Source organism: Panthera onca, chromosome D1, assembly GCF_046562875.1.
Source record: "Panthera onca isolate mPanOnc1 chromosome D1, mPanOnc1 haplotype 2, whole genome shotgun sequence".
Taxonomy (NCBI): Eukaryota; Metazoa; Chordata; class Mammalia; order Carnivora; family Felidae; genus Panthera; species Panthera onca.
This window is the reverse complement of record NC_138348.1, coordinates 58,994,654-59,007,123: the sequence shown is the minus strand read 5'-3', so window position 1 is coordinate 59,007,123 and position 12,470 is coordinate 58,994,654. Positions and strand designations below refer to the sequence as shown.

General features: G+C 39.0%; 1 protein-coding gene across 2 annotated transcripts in view; it reads right to left on the bottom strand.

Annotated features, from left to right (window-relative positions):
* UVRAG (UV radiation resistance associated) overlaps positions 1 to 12,470 on the bottom strand; it is a 296,618-nt gene that overhangs the window by 267,386 nt on the left and 16,762 nt on the right. Inside the window, exon 1 of one of the 2 annotated variants that reach the window (XM_078433088.2) lies at positions 11,193 to 11,657. The exons of the other annotated variant lie outside the window; for it this stretch is intronic. Coding sequence (XP_078289214.1) covers positions 11,193 to 11,366 — 174 coding nt within the window. The 5' untranslated portion in view covers positions 11,367 to 11,657. Of the gene's footprint in view, positions 1 to 11,192; positions 11,658 to 12,470 lie in introns of those variants that run through there. 2 annotated transcript variants of the gene reach the window in all.

Below are 12,470 nucleotides of genomic sequence, written 5' to 3'. Positions count from 1 at the left end.
AGACCACCAGTAAGACAACATTCACAAGCACTATGTAAGTGGAGCTCTTCTCCATTCCCGCCATTCACCTCCTCCCTTTAGTCCCCACCCCCCTTCTGTCTTCCTCTCCTCCCCCTAAGACTTCATGCAGTTTAAATGAAACACTGGAAGGTTAAGCCAGAAACTCATAAAAATGGTTACCTATGGGGGTGAGAGCAAGCTGAAGGAATACAGAGAAAAGCAAGACTTCCCTGATACTTGTTTACATAGTTTTGACTTCTGTACCATATAAGTGTCTTACATACTCAAGAAATAAATAAGAAAAAGTTTAAACTCAACTAAACTTAGTCCAAAGTGTAATAGCAATACCAAAAATTACCACAAGTTTTAGGATATATCATCTACCTTCACCCAAACTATTACCCTATGATCCAATATTGTATTAAAGTATTGAAAAAATCAGAGTGACTTAAAGGATCCTTTCTTGCCTTCAGTTCCCCCATAAGAGCTATACTTGCAAAACGTAGAAATAGGGTTAGTTCCAGGTATTTGTCTATCTTCCCCAATAATAATATAAATTCTAAGAGGAAAAGACTATTTTATTTATAGTTGTATCTCCGGCATCTAGATGACTACCTAGCAAATAGCAGGCACACAGTGTTTTTTGATTGAATTCATAATTCCCCAGTGAATTAACCCAGTGAAGAATGTCTTGGTATGGCACAGGCCTTGCAATAGTCCTCAGTGGCCTGGAAACCTTAGATCCTGACACCCACCCACCAGACAGCGAGAAAATACAGAACTAAGAACTGAAAGTGGGGTAAAGCCTTAGCAATGATTCTACTACAGCAAATCCTCAAGACTCACCTACATTCAATTGCTCTAGACTTTACAGCCTAGTGGTAGTTCATGGCCTGGTGGCACCAATAAGCATAAATACACTCCTTTTGAGCTTGGCTAAATAGAATTAAACATCAGACTTTCTCTTCAAATGGCCCACCTAAAGACAGTTAAAAATCAAATCCGTCTTATGATCTAAATTATGTCAAGCATCTCAGGAAAATATAAATATTCTGAGTAATTAAAATTTACACAGACTTTTGAATTATTCTTTATGGTAACATCCTATGCAGTTTTCTTTATCAGCAATCTCCTTAAACTTTGTCAAATGTTCTATGCCTTCATGGTTATAAAACACTTTGCGTATCATTCTTCAGCGGTAGGTTGGCAACAAAGTTGTGCTCTAAAAACATCCACTTCTAAAACTAAAGCTGAACAGATTTTAATCTTTAAACTGGAATTAACATGGCTTAAAATCCTTGAAACTTGATCTATAAAACATCCTGTATAGACATTGAAAACATTCACTAACATATAAAATTAAAATCTATTCAGCTTTGATTTCGAGGATTGATAGATGTAACTGGAGCACAACTCTACTATCCGAGATGCTGGTGGTGAGGAAAAGACCAGTGTTGCCCCAAATCCCTTAACATTTTAACAAATCTTTCAGATATAAATTCCTAAGTGGCAGGTATTGTAGATTTGAAATGTTTGCTTTATAGTAAAAAAAAAGAATAAGAATTACTCATTAGTCCTGACTGTAACTGGTGCCTCTAAAGAACCTATAATGGTTGTTTCTCTTGTTAATACTACTAACGCTGTTAGAAAACTGCTTCAAAACCTAACAGTAGTCTAAAGAAAAGCTTTTTGTGTGTGTATTTTTTGCTTGTTTTGTCATGCTCAGCACCTATTTGATTAAAACAAGGCCAAATAAAAGTGCAGATTTTCCTTTACAGAACCCCTCTCCCCTACTATCAATCTATATCCTTCCTGTAGAATTAACTCTCTTCCAACTCCAAGGATATTCACATGATGACTCAGATCATGCCAATCAGCACATTTCATCCCCCTGACCATGACACATGACTTAATTAGGACAACTGAAAGACTCAGAAATTATATTAAATTTTTGAGAGGTTTTTTTTTTTCCCCCCCCCACACTGGCCCTGAATCTGGAAGAATATAGGGTTAGAGATGCTGGCAGCTGTCTTTGCATCACAGTGAAACTGAAGAATGAAACCAACAAGGAAGAGAGCAAAATAAGACACGTGACATTCAGGTCCTGCTGACAACTGAAGTCTCTGGATCAAACCATACCTAAAATGAGAACTACAATGACAACCACGAGCCAAGACCCTATAAAACGGTCAAAGATTACAACTAGGGAGATTTATACTGTGATTTTTTACTTAGAATTTACCCCATAACAGATTAATAGATAAAGAGTAACATTCTTTTTTTTTCAATATATGAAATTTATTGTCAAATTGGTTTCCATACAACACCCAGTACTCATCCCAAAAGGTGCCCTCCTCAATACCCATCACCCACCCTCCCCTCCCTCCCACCCCCCCATCAACCCTCAGTTTGTTCTCAGTTTTTAAGAGTCTCTTATGCTTTGGCTCTCTCCCACTCTAACCTCTTTTTATTTTTCCTTCCCCTCCCCCATGGGTTTCTGTTAAGTTTCTCAGGATCCACATAAGAGTGAAAACATATGGTATCTGTATTTCTCTGTATGGCTTATTTCACTTAGCATAACACTCTCCAGTTCCATCCACGTTGCTACAAAGGGCCACATTTCATTCTTTCTCATTGCCACGTAGTACTCCATTGTGTATATAAACCACAATTTCTTTATCCATTCATCAGCTGATGGACATTTAGGCTCTTTCCATAATTTCGCTATTGTTGAGAGTGCTGCTATAAACATTGGGGTACAAGTGCCCCTATGCATCAGTACTCCTGTATCCCTTGGGTAAATTCCTAGCAGTGCTACTGCTGGGTCATAGGGTAGGTCTATTTTTAATTTTTTGAGGAACGTCCACACTGTTTTCCAGAGTGGCTGCACCAATTTGCATTCCCACCAACAGTGCAAGAGGGTTCCCGTTTCTCCACATCCTCTCCAGCATCTATAGTCTCCTGATTTGTTCATTTTGGCCACTCTGACTGGCATGAGGTAATATCTGAGTGTGGTTTTGATTTGTATTTCCCTGATGAGGAGCGACATTGAGCATCTTTTCATGCCTGTTGGCCATCGGATGTCTTCTTTAGAGAAGTGTCTATTCATGTTTTCTGCCCATTTCTTCACTGGATTATTTGTTTTTCGGGTGTGGAGTTTGGTGAGCTCTTTATAGATTCTGGATACTAGCCCTTTGTCCGATATGTCATTTGCAAAGATCTTTTCGCATTCCATTGGTTGCCTTTTAGTTTTGTTGGTTGTTTTCTTTGCTGTGCAGAAGCTTTTTATCTTCATGACGTCCCAGTAGTTCATTTTTGCTTTTAATTCCTTTGCCTTTGGGGATGTGTCAAGTAAGAAATTGGTACGAATGAGGTCAGAGAGGTCTTTTCCTGCTTTCTCCTCTAGGGTTTTGATGGTTTCCTGTCTCACATTCAGGTCCTTTATCCATTTTGAGTTTATTTTTGTGAATGGTGTGAGAAAGTGGTCTAGTTTCAACCTTCTGCATGTCGCTGTCCAGTTCTCCTAGCACCATTTGTTAAAGAGACTGTCTTTTTTCCATTGGATGTTCTTTCCTGCTTTGTCAAAGATTAGTTGGCCATACGTTTGTGGGTCTAGTTCTGGGGTTTCTATTCTATTCCATTGGTCTATGTGTCTGTTTTTGTGCCAATACCATGCTGTCTTGATGATGACAGCTTTGTAGTAGAGGCTAAAGTCTGGGATTGTGATGCCTCCTGCTTTGGTCTTCTTCTTCAAAATTACTTTGGCTATTCTGGGCCTTTTGTGGTTCCATACAAAAAGAGTAACATTCTAATTTAGTGGCAAGTTACAAAGAAATGTCTCATTTTGTTAACCATCCCCATGTTTTAGAAAATAATCATTGCTGGCAGGTCAATCCATTTTTGTTGATACAATTTTGAACCTCAACATGGGCAACAGCACAGCTTTAAAAACAGTCAAATCACATCCCAGAACGAATAGAAATCCAAAGCAATTTTCGGTAGTGAAATAGGTCACTGGGGTGCTATATTCCTCCCAAGTTTCGCCATTCCTTGCAGGCATCTAAAATGTTCTGACTTCTGAGGTATAATAATGACCAAAGAGAACTAATGTGTCTTTGATCTTGTTCCTCATCACTGCTGTAGAGTGACTCAGGGAGGCTGATGGCCAACAGGAGGAGGACATGGCTCCCATTCACCCTTCCTTCCCTGTCTGTAACCCTTGCTTCAAAAATAAAAGTACTATGGTTCTTAAATATAGCCACCCCACGTGTCCCGACCATCACCAAACTAAATAACCATCCCATACACACCTTTTATGACTTCTAAAGAGATATCTTCAAAACAAATTTTGAGTCTAATTTGCTTAGTCTACAAGAGCTTTTATAAAGCAATAATAGAATCAATAATCTATAGCCCAATAGAAAAGGGGGCCAAGGATATAAAAAGGCAGACCACAGAAAAAGACATGGAAATGGTCAATAAACATATGAAGAGATGTGTAATCACACTCATAATTAAGATATGCACAACAATCACTCCACCTTATGGCAGACTAGTTTCCAAACAGTTTCCAAACAATGGTTGTACCAATACATCACATTCCACATGCCCTGTTACAATGTGATATTGCCACCCCTCCATTAAAAAATGGGACCTATGTTCCCTCTCCCTTCCACGTGGGAAGGCCTGCGACTATGGTAGAAATTAGACTGCATGACTTCTAAGGCCAAATCATAAAATTATCTAGTTCTCTTAGAATCTTCTTTCTTAGAACCCAGTCACCCGAATGCAAGGACAGCAAGCAGCTATGTGAAAAGGACTTCATAGTTCTTCTCCACAGCCTTGAGTGAGATCCCAGCTATAGCCAGACTTGTAAGTGACCATGTCAGCCCCCAGCCTTTGAGCCACCAGAAATGACATCAAGTAGAGTCAAGCTGTTCCCACCATGACCAAACCAAACTGCTGAATTACAAGCAAAATAAATGATGATGCTGCTTTATGCCACTAAATTTTTCTTCTTACCTAGCAATAGAAAATGAAGAGATCTATCTGATTAAATAACCTATTTAGTCTTTGTCACAGTTGATAGAAGTAAGGAAAATTATGCTAGAGGAAACAGAAACTGGTTCAACTTAGAGGGAGGGCAATTTAGCCATAATTACTAAATTTTAAACTGTATATAATATTTGACTAAGCAATTCCACAAGTCAAAAAATGCATGCAAACATGCTTATTCTGATATTGGCTCTAAAAGCAAAAATTTAATAATCACTCTTAAATTGTGGTACATTCATACAATGGAAAACTATGTATCCATTTTTTAAGAAGTGCTAATATGGAACACAAAAGAACATGAAATTTTAAATGTTTGCATGAAGAAATATTACTATATACCCTGAATGATACAGATCAAGGGGTGCCAGCTTATTCTATAAAGAGACAGAGAAAAAATTATTTTAACTTCTTCATGGCATATCGATTCTCTTCATGTTCTTGTTTGTTTGTTCACAATCTCTTAACCATGGTAACCTCTCTTAGTCTCCTCAGTTACAAAAGCCAGTGACTACTGGCCAGTTTGCTAACCTCTCATGTTGATAATCACAGACACTATGAGATAATTTTTTTAAGGAGCATTTGGTTTAGAAATGTAGTCAAACTTGTTCTGGACAGCTGCCCCCTTTCCTATCCTCAATTCATTTCTTTTTTCAGGTCAGGCATTTGTTCTTGGCCTAGGAAGAGGCTAAATGCCATGGAGGAATAAGGCCCAGGTTGTTTCCAGTAAACTCAGGTTACCACTATTTTGGTGCACTTTTTTGAGGGACAACAAAAGCAAACCTGGGAGAAGATTAGTTTTCCACATTCCCACAGAAGGTAAAAATGTTGAATTACTGAATTCAGAACTTAAGCTTGATAAATTAGATCAGTCTTTTTAAAAAATACAAAAGCTCTTCTATATTATAGCACTCTCAGTCACCTATTCTTTCTAATCTTTTGATCCCACCTGAAAGACTCCCTGTGAAAAGTTTTGAAAGAACCCAAAAATGCTTTATTTAAAACTAGTGCTTGGTGCTACTGCCTACAAGCAAATAGCACCAACAGCCAATGTTACAGATTTGAACAAACAACCCACCAATTCTAATCTCTCATATAATACATTATAGCTCCTATCCCTGAGAGCTCTCTCTGACGCACATCACACAACCTTGGAATTAAAGCCTTTATTCTGACTCCACTCTGCTCTCACTCAGTTCTAGAATGTAATTCAGTCATTTGGTAAGCACTACTAAATTATAATACAGGCTTCTTCACGGGAAAAGACAAAATATATCTCTGAACTTTCTCCATTTCTTATATATTTTGGCTCTGGGTTTTTAATCTCCACCCGATCCATCCCCAATCTCGCTGGAAGGTCTAAACTTGCCCTTTTTCCTCCATGCTTCCCTCTGGGAAACAAGCCTTTGTAGTGACAGGTCTAGCACTGTTCTCTGCACATATCTCTCATCCTTCCTCTCTTGTTCCCTTCTTCCTTCTATTTTATCTTGCTGGTATTTCCCTCCCAGACCGTGCCAAGAAATGTGGCGAGACAAACGTGGCATTCCCTAATTTCGGAGTATGTAAACCCACTAAAGAACTGGAGTTTGTGCACACAAAAAACCCAATCTGAGGTAAAACTATCCAGCAGTACACCTTCAATGAGCATGTACTACAGAACTGTTATTCTAGACATGTAAGACCAAAGAAGAAAGATACAGAATTACCTGGAAGATAAAAATTGGAAGACAGAATACAGCTGTCAGTGGTCCAAGTGTTAAAATAATAGCGTGCCCATAATTTGCTTCAATATGATTGGGGTGAGAGAGAGACTAGGCAGGCATATAATAAAACAAGATCTGCCCGGACGTGACAGTTCTTGAAGTCAGGTAATGGGTACCTGGGAGTTCATCACTCACCCCCTCATACATATACGCATTTCAATATACAGTGATATATACAACACACATTTCACTATGTGTATTTCAATAGTCACTAAAATTTCCAAAATAAAAAAGGTTTAAAGTAATACTGATAGGAATAGAAAGAAAGGATAAGACCACATAGGAATCTAAAGCAAAAATGGGATTAACAGGGAGACTAATTAGACAATGGATATGGCTGAGGATGAAGACAAGATTGACAAAGGAAATAAGGGAGTCAAAAGGCCCTTAGGGAAATACGGCGGTGCCTGGGTGAGCTCAGTCTCTTGAGTGTCCAAGTTTGGCTCAGGTCATGATCTCATGTTTCATGAGTTCAAGCCTCATGTCGGGCTCTCTGATGTCAGCACAGAGCCTGCTTCAGGTCCTCTGTGCCCCTCTCTCTGCCCTTCCTCCACTCACATGCGCGCTCGCGCTCTCTCTCTCTCTCTCAAAAATAAATAAACATTAAAAAAAAATCAGTAAATTTTACTACATAAAATGTTTTTAAATTATGCATGGCAGGGGAGGTTGGGTGGCTCAGTCAGTTAAGCATCCGACTTCGGCTCAGGTCATGATCTCACGGTTCGTGGGTTCGAGTGGGCTCTGTGCTGACAGCTCAGAGCCTGGAGCCAGCTCTGGATTCTGTGTCTCCCTCTCTCTCTGCCCCTCCCCTGCTTGTGCTCTGTCTCTGTCTCTCAAAAATAAATAAACATAAAAAAATTTTTTTAATTCGGCATGGCAAAACTATCATATGTAAAGTCAAAGGAAAAAACAACCTAAGCAAAAATGTTTAATTCACATAACAAGCCAATTTCACTAAAACATAAAGAGTTCCTAAAAACCAATAAGAAAAAAATCCAAAAACCCAACAGAAAAAAAAATAGCAAAAAATATTAACAGATAATTCACAGAAAAGGACAAACAGCACTTAAACATTTCTGAAAAGATTCTCAACCTCACTCATAAGAGAAATGCAACTTAAAACTACACTCAAGTTGGCACAGACCAGAAAGTCTGATAACCTATTCAGGGGCAAAGCAGTAGCAAAACAAGCACTTGGTTGAAAAGAGCAAAACAGGCAAAAACCTCTAAAGATGGCAATCTGGCAGTATCTACAAAATTACAAATGCACATATTCTCTGATCCAGCAACTCTCCTTCTTCACTTGTGAAAAAATGTATACTTAGAGATATCCATTATAATGTATGTAATACACTATTGTTTGTTACTAGCAAAAAACTGGAAATACGTTAAATGTCCATCAATAGGGAACCTGCTAAATTATGATATATCCTCTAGTGGAATACTAAGTGGCCAGAAAAAATAAATTATGTGGCAGCTCTTTGAGCACTGATATGGAACAATCTACAAGACAGACTATTAATTAAAAAAAAAGAAAAAAACCCACAAAAGTTTATACAGTGTGTTTAACATGTTATCGTCTGTGTTTCATAGGGAAAAAATATATAATTACGTAAATACTGGAGGTACACACAATATAATTGATAACACTGTTTGCCCCAGGGAAGGGAAAATGGGTATTTGGGGCACGGAGTGATACGGAAACTCTTCACAGCACCCTCTTATATACCTTTGAATTGTGATCCATATGAATATATTATCCACTTTTTAAAATAAAACAAAATTTACATTTTTAAAAAAACAGAGGGGCGCCTGGGTGGCTCAGTCGGTTAAGCATCCGACTTTGGCTCAGGTCATGATCTTGCAGTTCATGGGTTCGAGCCCCACGTCGGGCTCTGTGCTGACAGCTCAGAGCCTGGAGCCTACTTCGGAATCTGTCTCCGGCTCTCTCTGCCCCTCCCCCGCTGGTGTTCTGTCTCTCTGTATCTCAAAAATAAATAAACATTAAAAAATTTTTTTTTAAAAAACCAGAAATGGCAACCAACCTTTAAACACAGATATCTGTGATAGCCATTACCAGAAGCAGTGTGACACAGTGGTAAGAGTTCAAACTAGAGTCAATAATCCTGAACTCTGGGTGGTTCTACCATTTACTCATGGGCAAATCACTTACTCTCTCTGAGCTTGTTTTTCCCTCCCATAAAATGGAGATATTTCCTGCATGCCTACCTCTGTGGGTTATTTTAAGGATCAAATGAAATAATGGATATAAAAGCTCTCTGAAAAATCACAAAGTACTTTAAAAATATAAAGTATTAACAGAAATAGGAATGTTGAGAAAGGGATGTGGTTATCAGTGTAAGATGATGAATTGGTTTAGGCATTTCTAATTTGAAGTGAAGAGACAGATTTAGAATTCATTTATCTAAATAAAGGTGCTATGGTCTCAGGTATATAACAGATTTCCAAAGGACAACATTCAGTAAATAGAATTACAAAACTACAAAACTGGAAACCCTCCTGAAGGTCACCTAAGCCTTTGCTACTCAGGATCACATGGGAACTTGCTGGAAATACACAACCTCAGGTCCCACTATAGACCTACCCAGTCTAACACGATCCCCAGGTAATTTTTATGTACATTTTAAGTTTAATAAGTACTAATATAGCCATCTTATTCATTTTTCAGATAATAAAACTGGGGCCACAGGGGCACCTGGGTGGCTCAGTTGGTTAAGCATCTGACTTTGGCTCAGGTCATGATCTCATGGTTCATGGGTTTGAGCCCCACGTCAGGCTCTGTGCTGACAGCTCAGAGCCTGGAGCCTGCTTTTAATTCTGTATCTCCCTCTCTCTACCCTTCCTCTACTCATGCACTGTCTCTCTCTGTCTCTCAAAAATAAATAAATGTAAAAAAAAATTTTTTTTAATACAAATAAAATAAAACTGGGGCCATTAGTAAAGGTACTTAGCCATGTTCACACTGTTAATAAATACCAAAATCAAAATGTGGAGCTAGGCCTGATCTCTTGGACTACGTGTATTTATATGCATGAACAATATGTATTTGCTTCCCAGAATCCGTGTTTCAAAACCTCAGAGGCATCTTTGCCTTGCAGATATCCCATGCCCCCACCCCATTTCTGATCAGCCACCAGCCCATCAATTCTTTCTTTCTTCACAGTATCTCTGGCATATGTTCCTTCTTTTCCACATCCTTCATTCACTGCCCTAAAACTATGGCTGTGCTTACCATGAAAAACCAGCTTCCTTCTCTTACGCATGTATCAACTTCCTCTTCTGCAAACAAGAGCTCTCTTACAAATAGTAAGCTCTAAATAATTCCTAAAGAAGATGCAAGCCATTAAAAAGCATTAATATTAGCATAAGTGATTCCTGGCAGAATCTATGAAACCTAGCAAGAATAGCAAACTAGAATTTGGTAATCCTAATCCAGAAACTTCCTGTTTTCACTCCTGCTATTTCTTTCCCATCACCTCCTCCTCTTTACCATAGAACTAGCCCAGGTTGCCTTCACCTAATAAGACCCTTCCACCACAATCAGGCTTTACTACATATATCCAAAGGCTCCAGATCTACTTTCTATTACGTCTTCCATCCCAATGTGTCCCAATAAACTCTCAACATTCACAAACATTCTCGTATCTTCATAATTCTCTCCTATAAACTGTATCCTAACAAACCAAACTATTTCAACATTTCTTGAGTACCCATCATGTGCCAGGAACTACACAATAAAACGGAAGTCTAAATACTTTTGAATATCTTTCCTACATAAATTTAGGAAATTAAAAGCCCTGGTCTCTGCTCTGCTGGCATTTCTACACCAAGAAGTTTTGACGTGTTTAAGAGCAAATAATATAGGCAGACTTTTACAGATGCTCAGGCACAAGAGCTGTAGACAGACAGAGTAAGCCCCCCACAACACGAAGGCTGACTCCTGTGCAACAGTCTGTACAGCACGAGGGTTAACAGTTGTAGGACTCTCATGTACAAACTGGGTTCAATTAAATCAACCTGAAAAAACAAAGGGAGTGTGCTTCAATTCAAAATCAAATTGTGGGCTATTTGTCCAATGATCCCAAACGCTGCCTTTGTATTATAGCCTAGACTTGGCAGACAGGTTTGAGCCCCACTGTGCTGCCACCAGGGAATGTATTTAAGCTCTCAGAAGCTTCACATTCCTCATCTGTAAAGGGGAGCTAATGACAGGCTGTATTTCACAGAACTGTAATGAAGAGCACATACAGTAACTGCAAAGTACTTAGACACAGTGCTGGAACCATGATAGTTCAATAATGTTACTATTATTCTCAATCACCCTAGAGTTTCCTCATTCTTTTGTGGTCAGTTTACCTGTAGAGCTTCAAAGTCTATCCACTGAACTGGAGGTATACAGGTTTGTGAACGTACAGGCAGAGATGAAACTGGAAAACTGCACTTTAAATCCAACAAGCAGAGTGAGATAGTGGGAAAAGCTTTGAATGTAGAACGGGAATAGTTGCAGATGATGAACTCTAGCTCTTCCATGTTCTTGTCTGAGCCTTGATTTTCTCCCCTGTCAAATGGGAGAGATGGCTCTAACTACTGTGGCTAAAATACTGAGAATGGTTTTAAAGAGATTAGCTACTACAAACAAAGCAGCATGGGAAAAGACAACAGGGTAAGAATGGGAAACCTGTTCATGAATAACTTTTAAAGGAAACTTCTACAATGGTATGTGACAAGAAGCCATAAATCTTGGGAGGAGGGAAATCTGGCAGTAAATGGTAATCACAAAGTTAGAATAAAATGAATACCTACAATTAAGCAGACAAACAGCAAATCACCCTTTATGACCCAGCTCCAGAATTCCCACTTTTGATATATCCTTCCTGACCTTCCTGTCCCATCCACTACCCCAAATGAAGATGATCACTCCTCCCTTCTATGCTAGGACTACACTGTGGACATGCCACCATCACAGCACTTGCCACAATCGTGCTTTATTGCCAATGCCCCCCCCCCCCCAAAAGAGGGGTGATTTCTAAATACAGAAACCAAGTTTTATTCTTCTCTATGCCCACAGCCCTTAGCACAGTCCTGGTACAAAGTAGGTCCTCAGTAAGTGTTTGATGGATGAACCAATGAGTAAAGCACAGACAATCTTAGCTATTTCACTAGGCCATCTAAGGCAGTGCCCTTGCATTTAAAGTTATATTTTATGCATAGCTCTTAATAGCACATATTTTAAGGGCGCCTGGGTGGCTCAGTCAGTTAAGTCAGTTAAGTGTCGACTCTTGATTTTGGCTCAGGTCATGATCTCACGGTTTGTGAGTTCAAGTCTGCATCAGGCTCTGCGCTGACAGAGTGCAGCTTGCCTGGGATTCTCTCTCTCTGCCTCTCCCCTGCTAGCACAGTCTGTCTGTCGGTCTCTCTCTCTCAAAATAAATAAACATTAAAAGAATTAAAAATGAAAAAAATAAAATAAACCAACCCTTCTGAAAAGCCAAGCCCCCAAACTCATTCATATAATAAACATTTTTTTAAAAAATGGCACATATTTTATCATAACTCTTTGCCCTTCTGTAGCCTCAATGATTATAAGCTCCTTAAGGACCAAAACTGTGACTTTCTATCCCACGTGGCTAATGT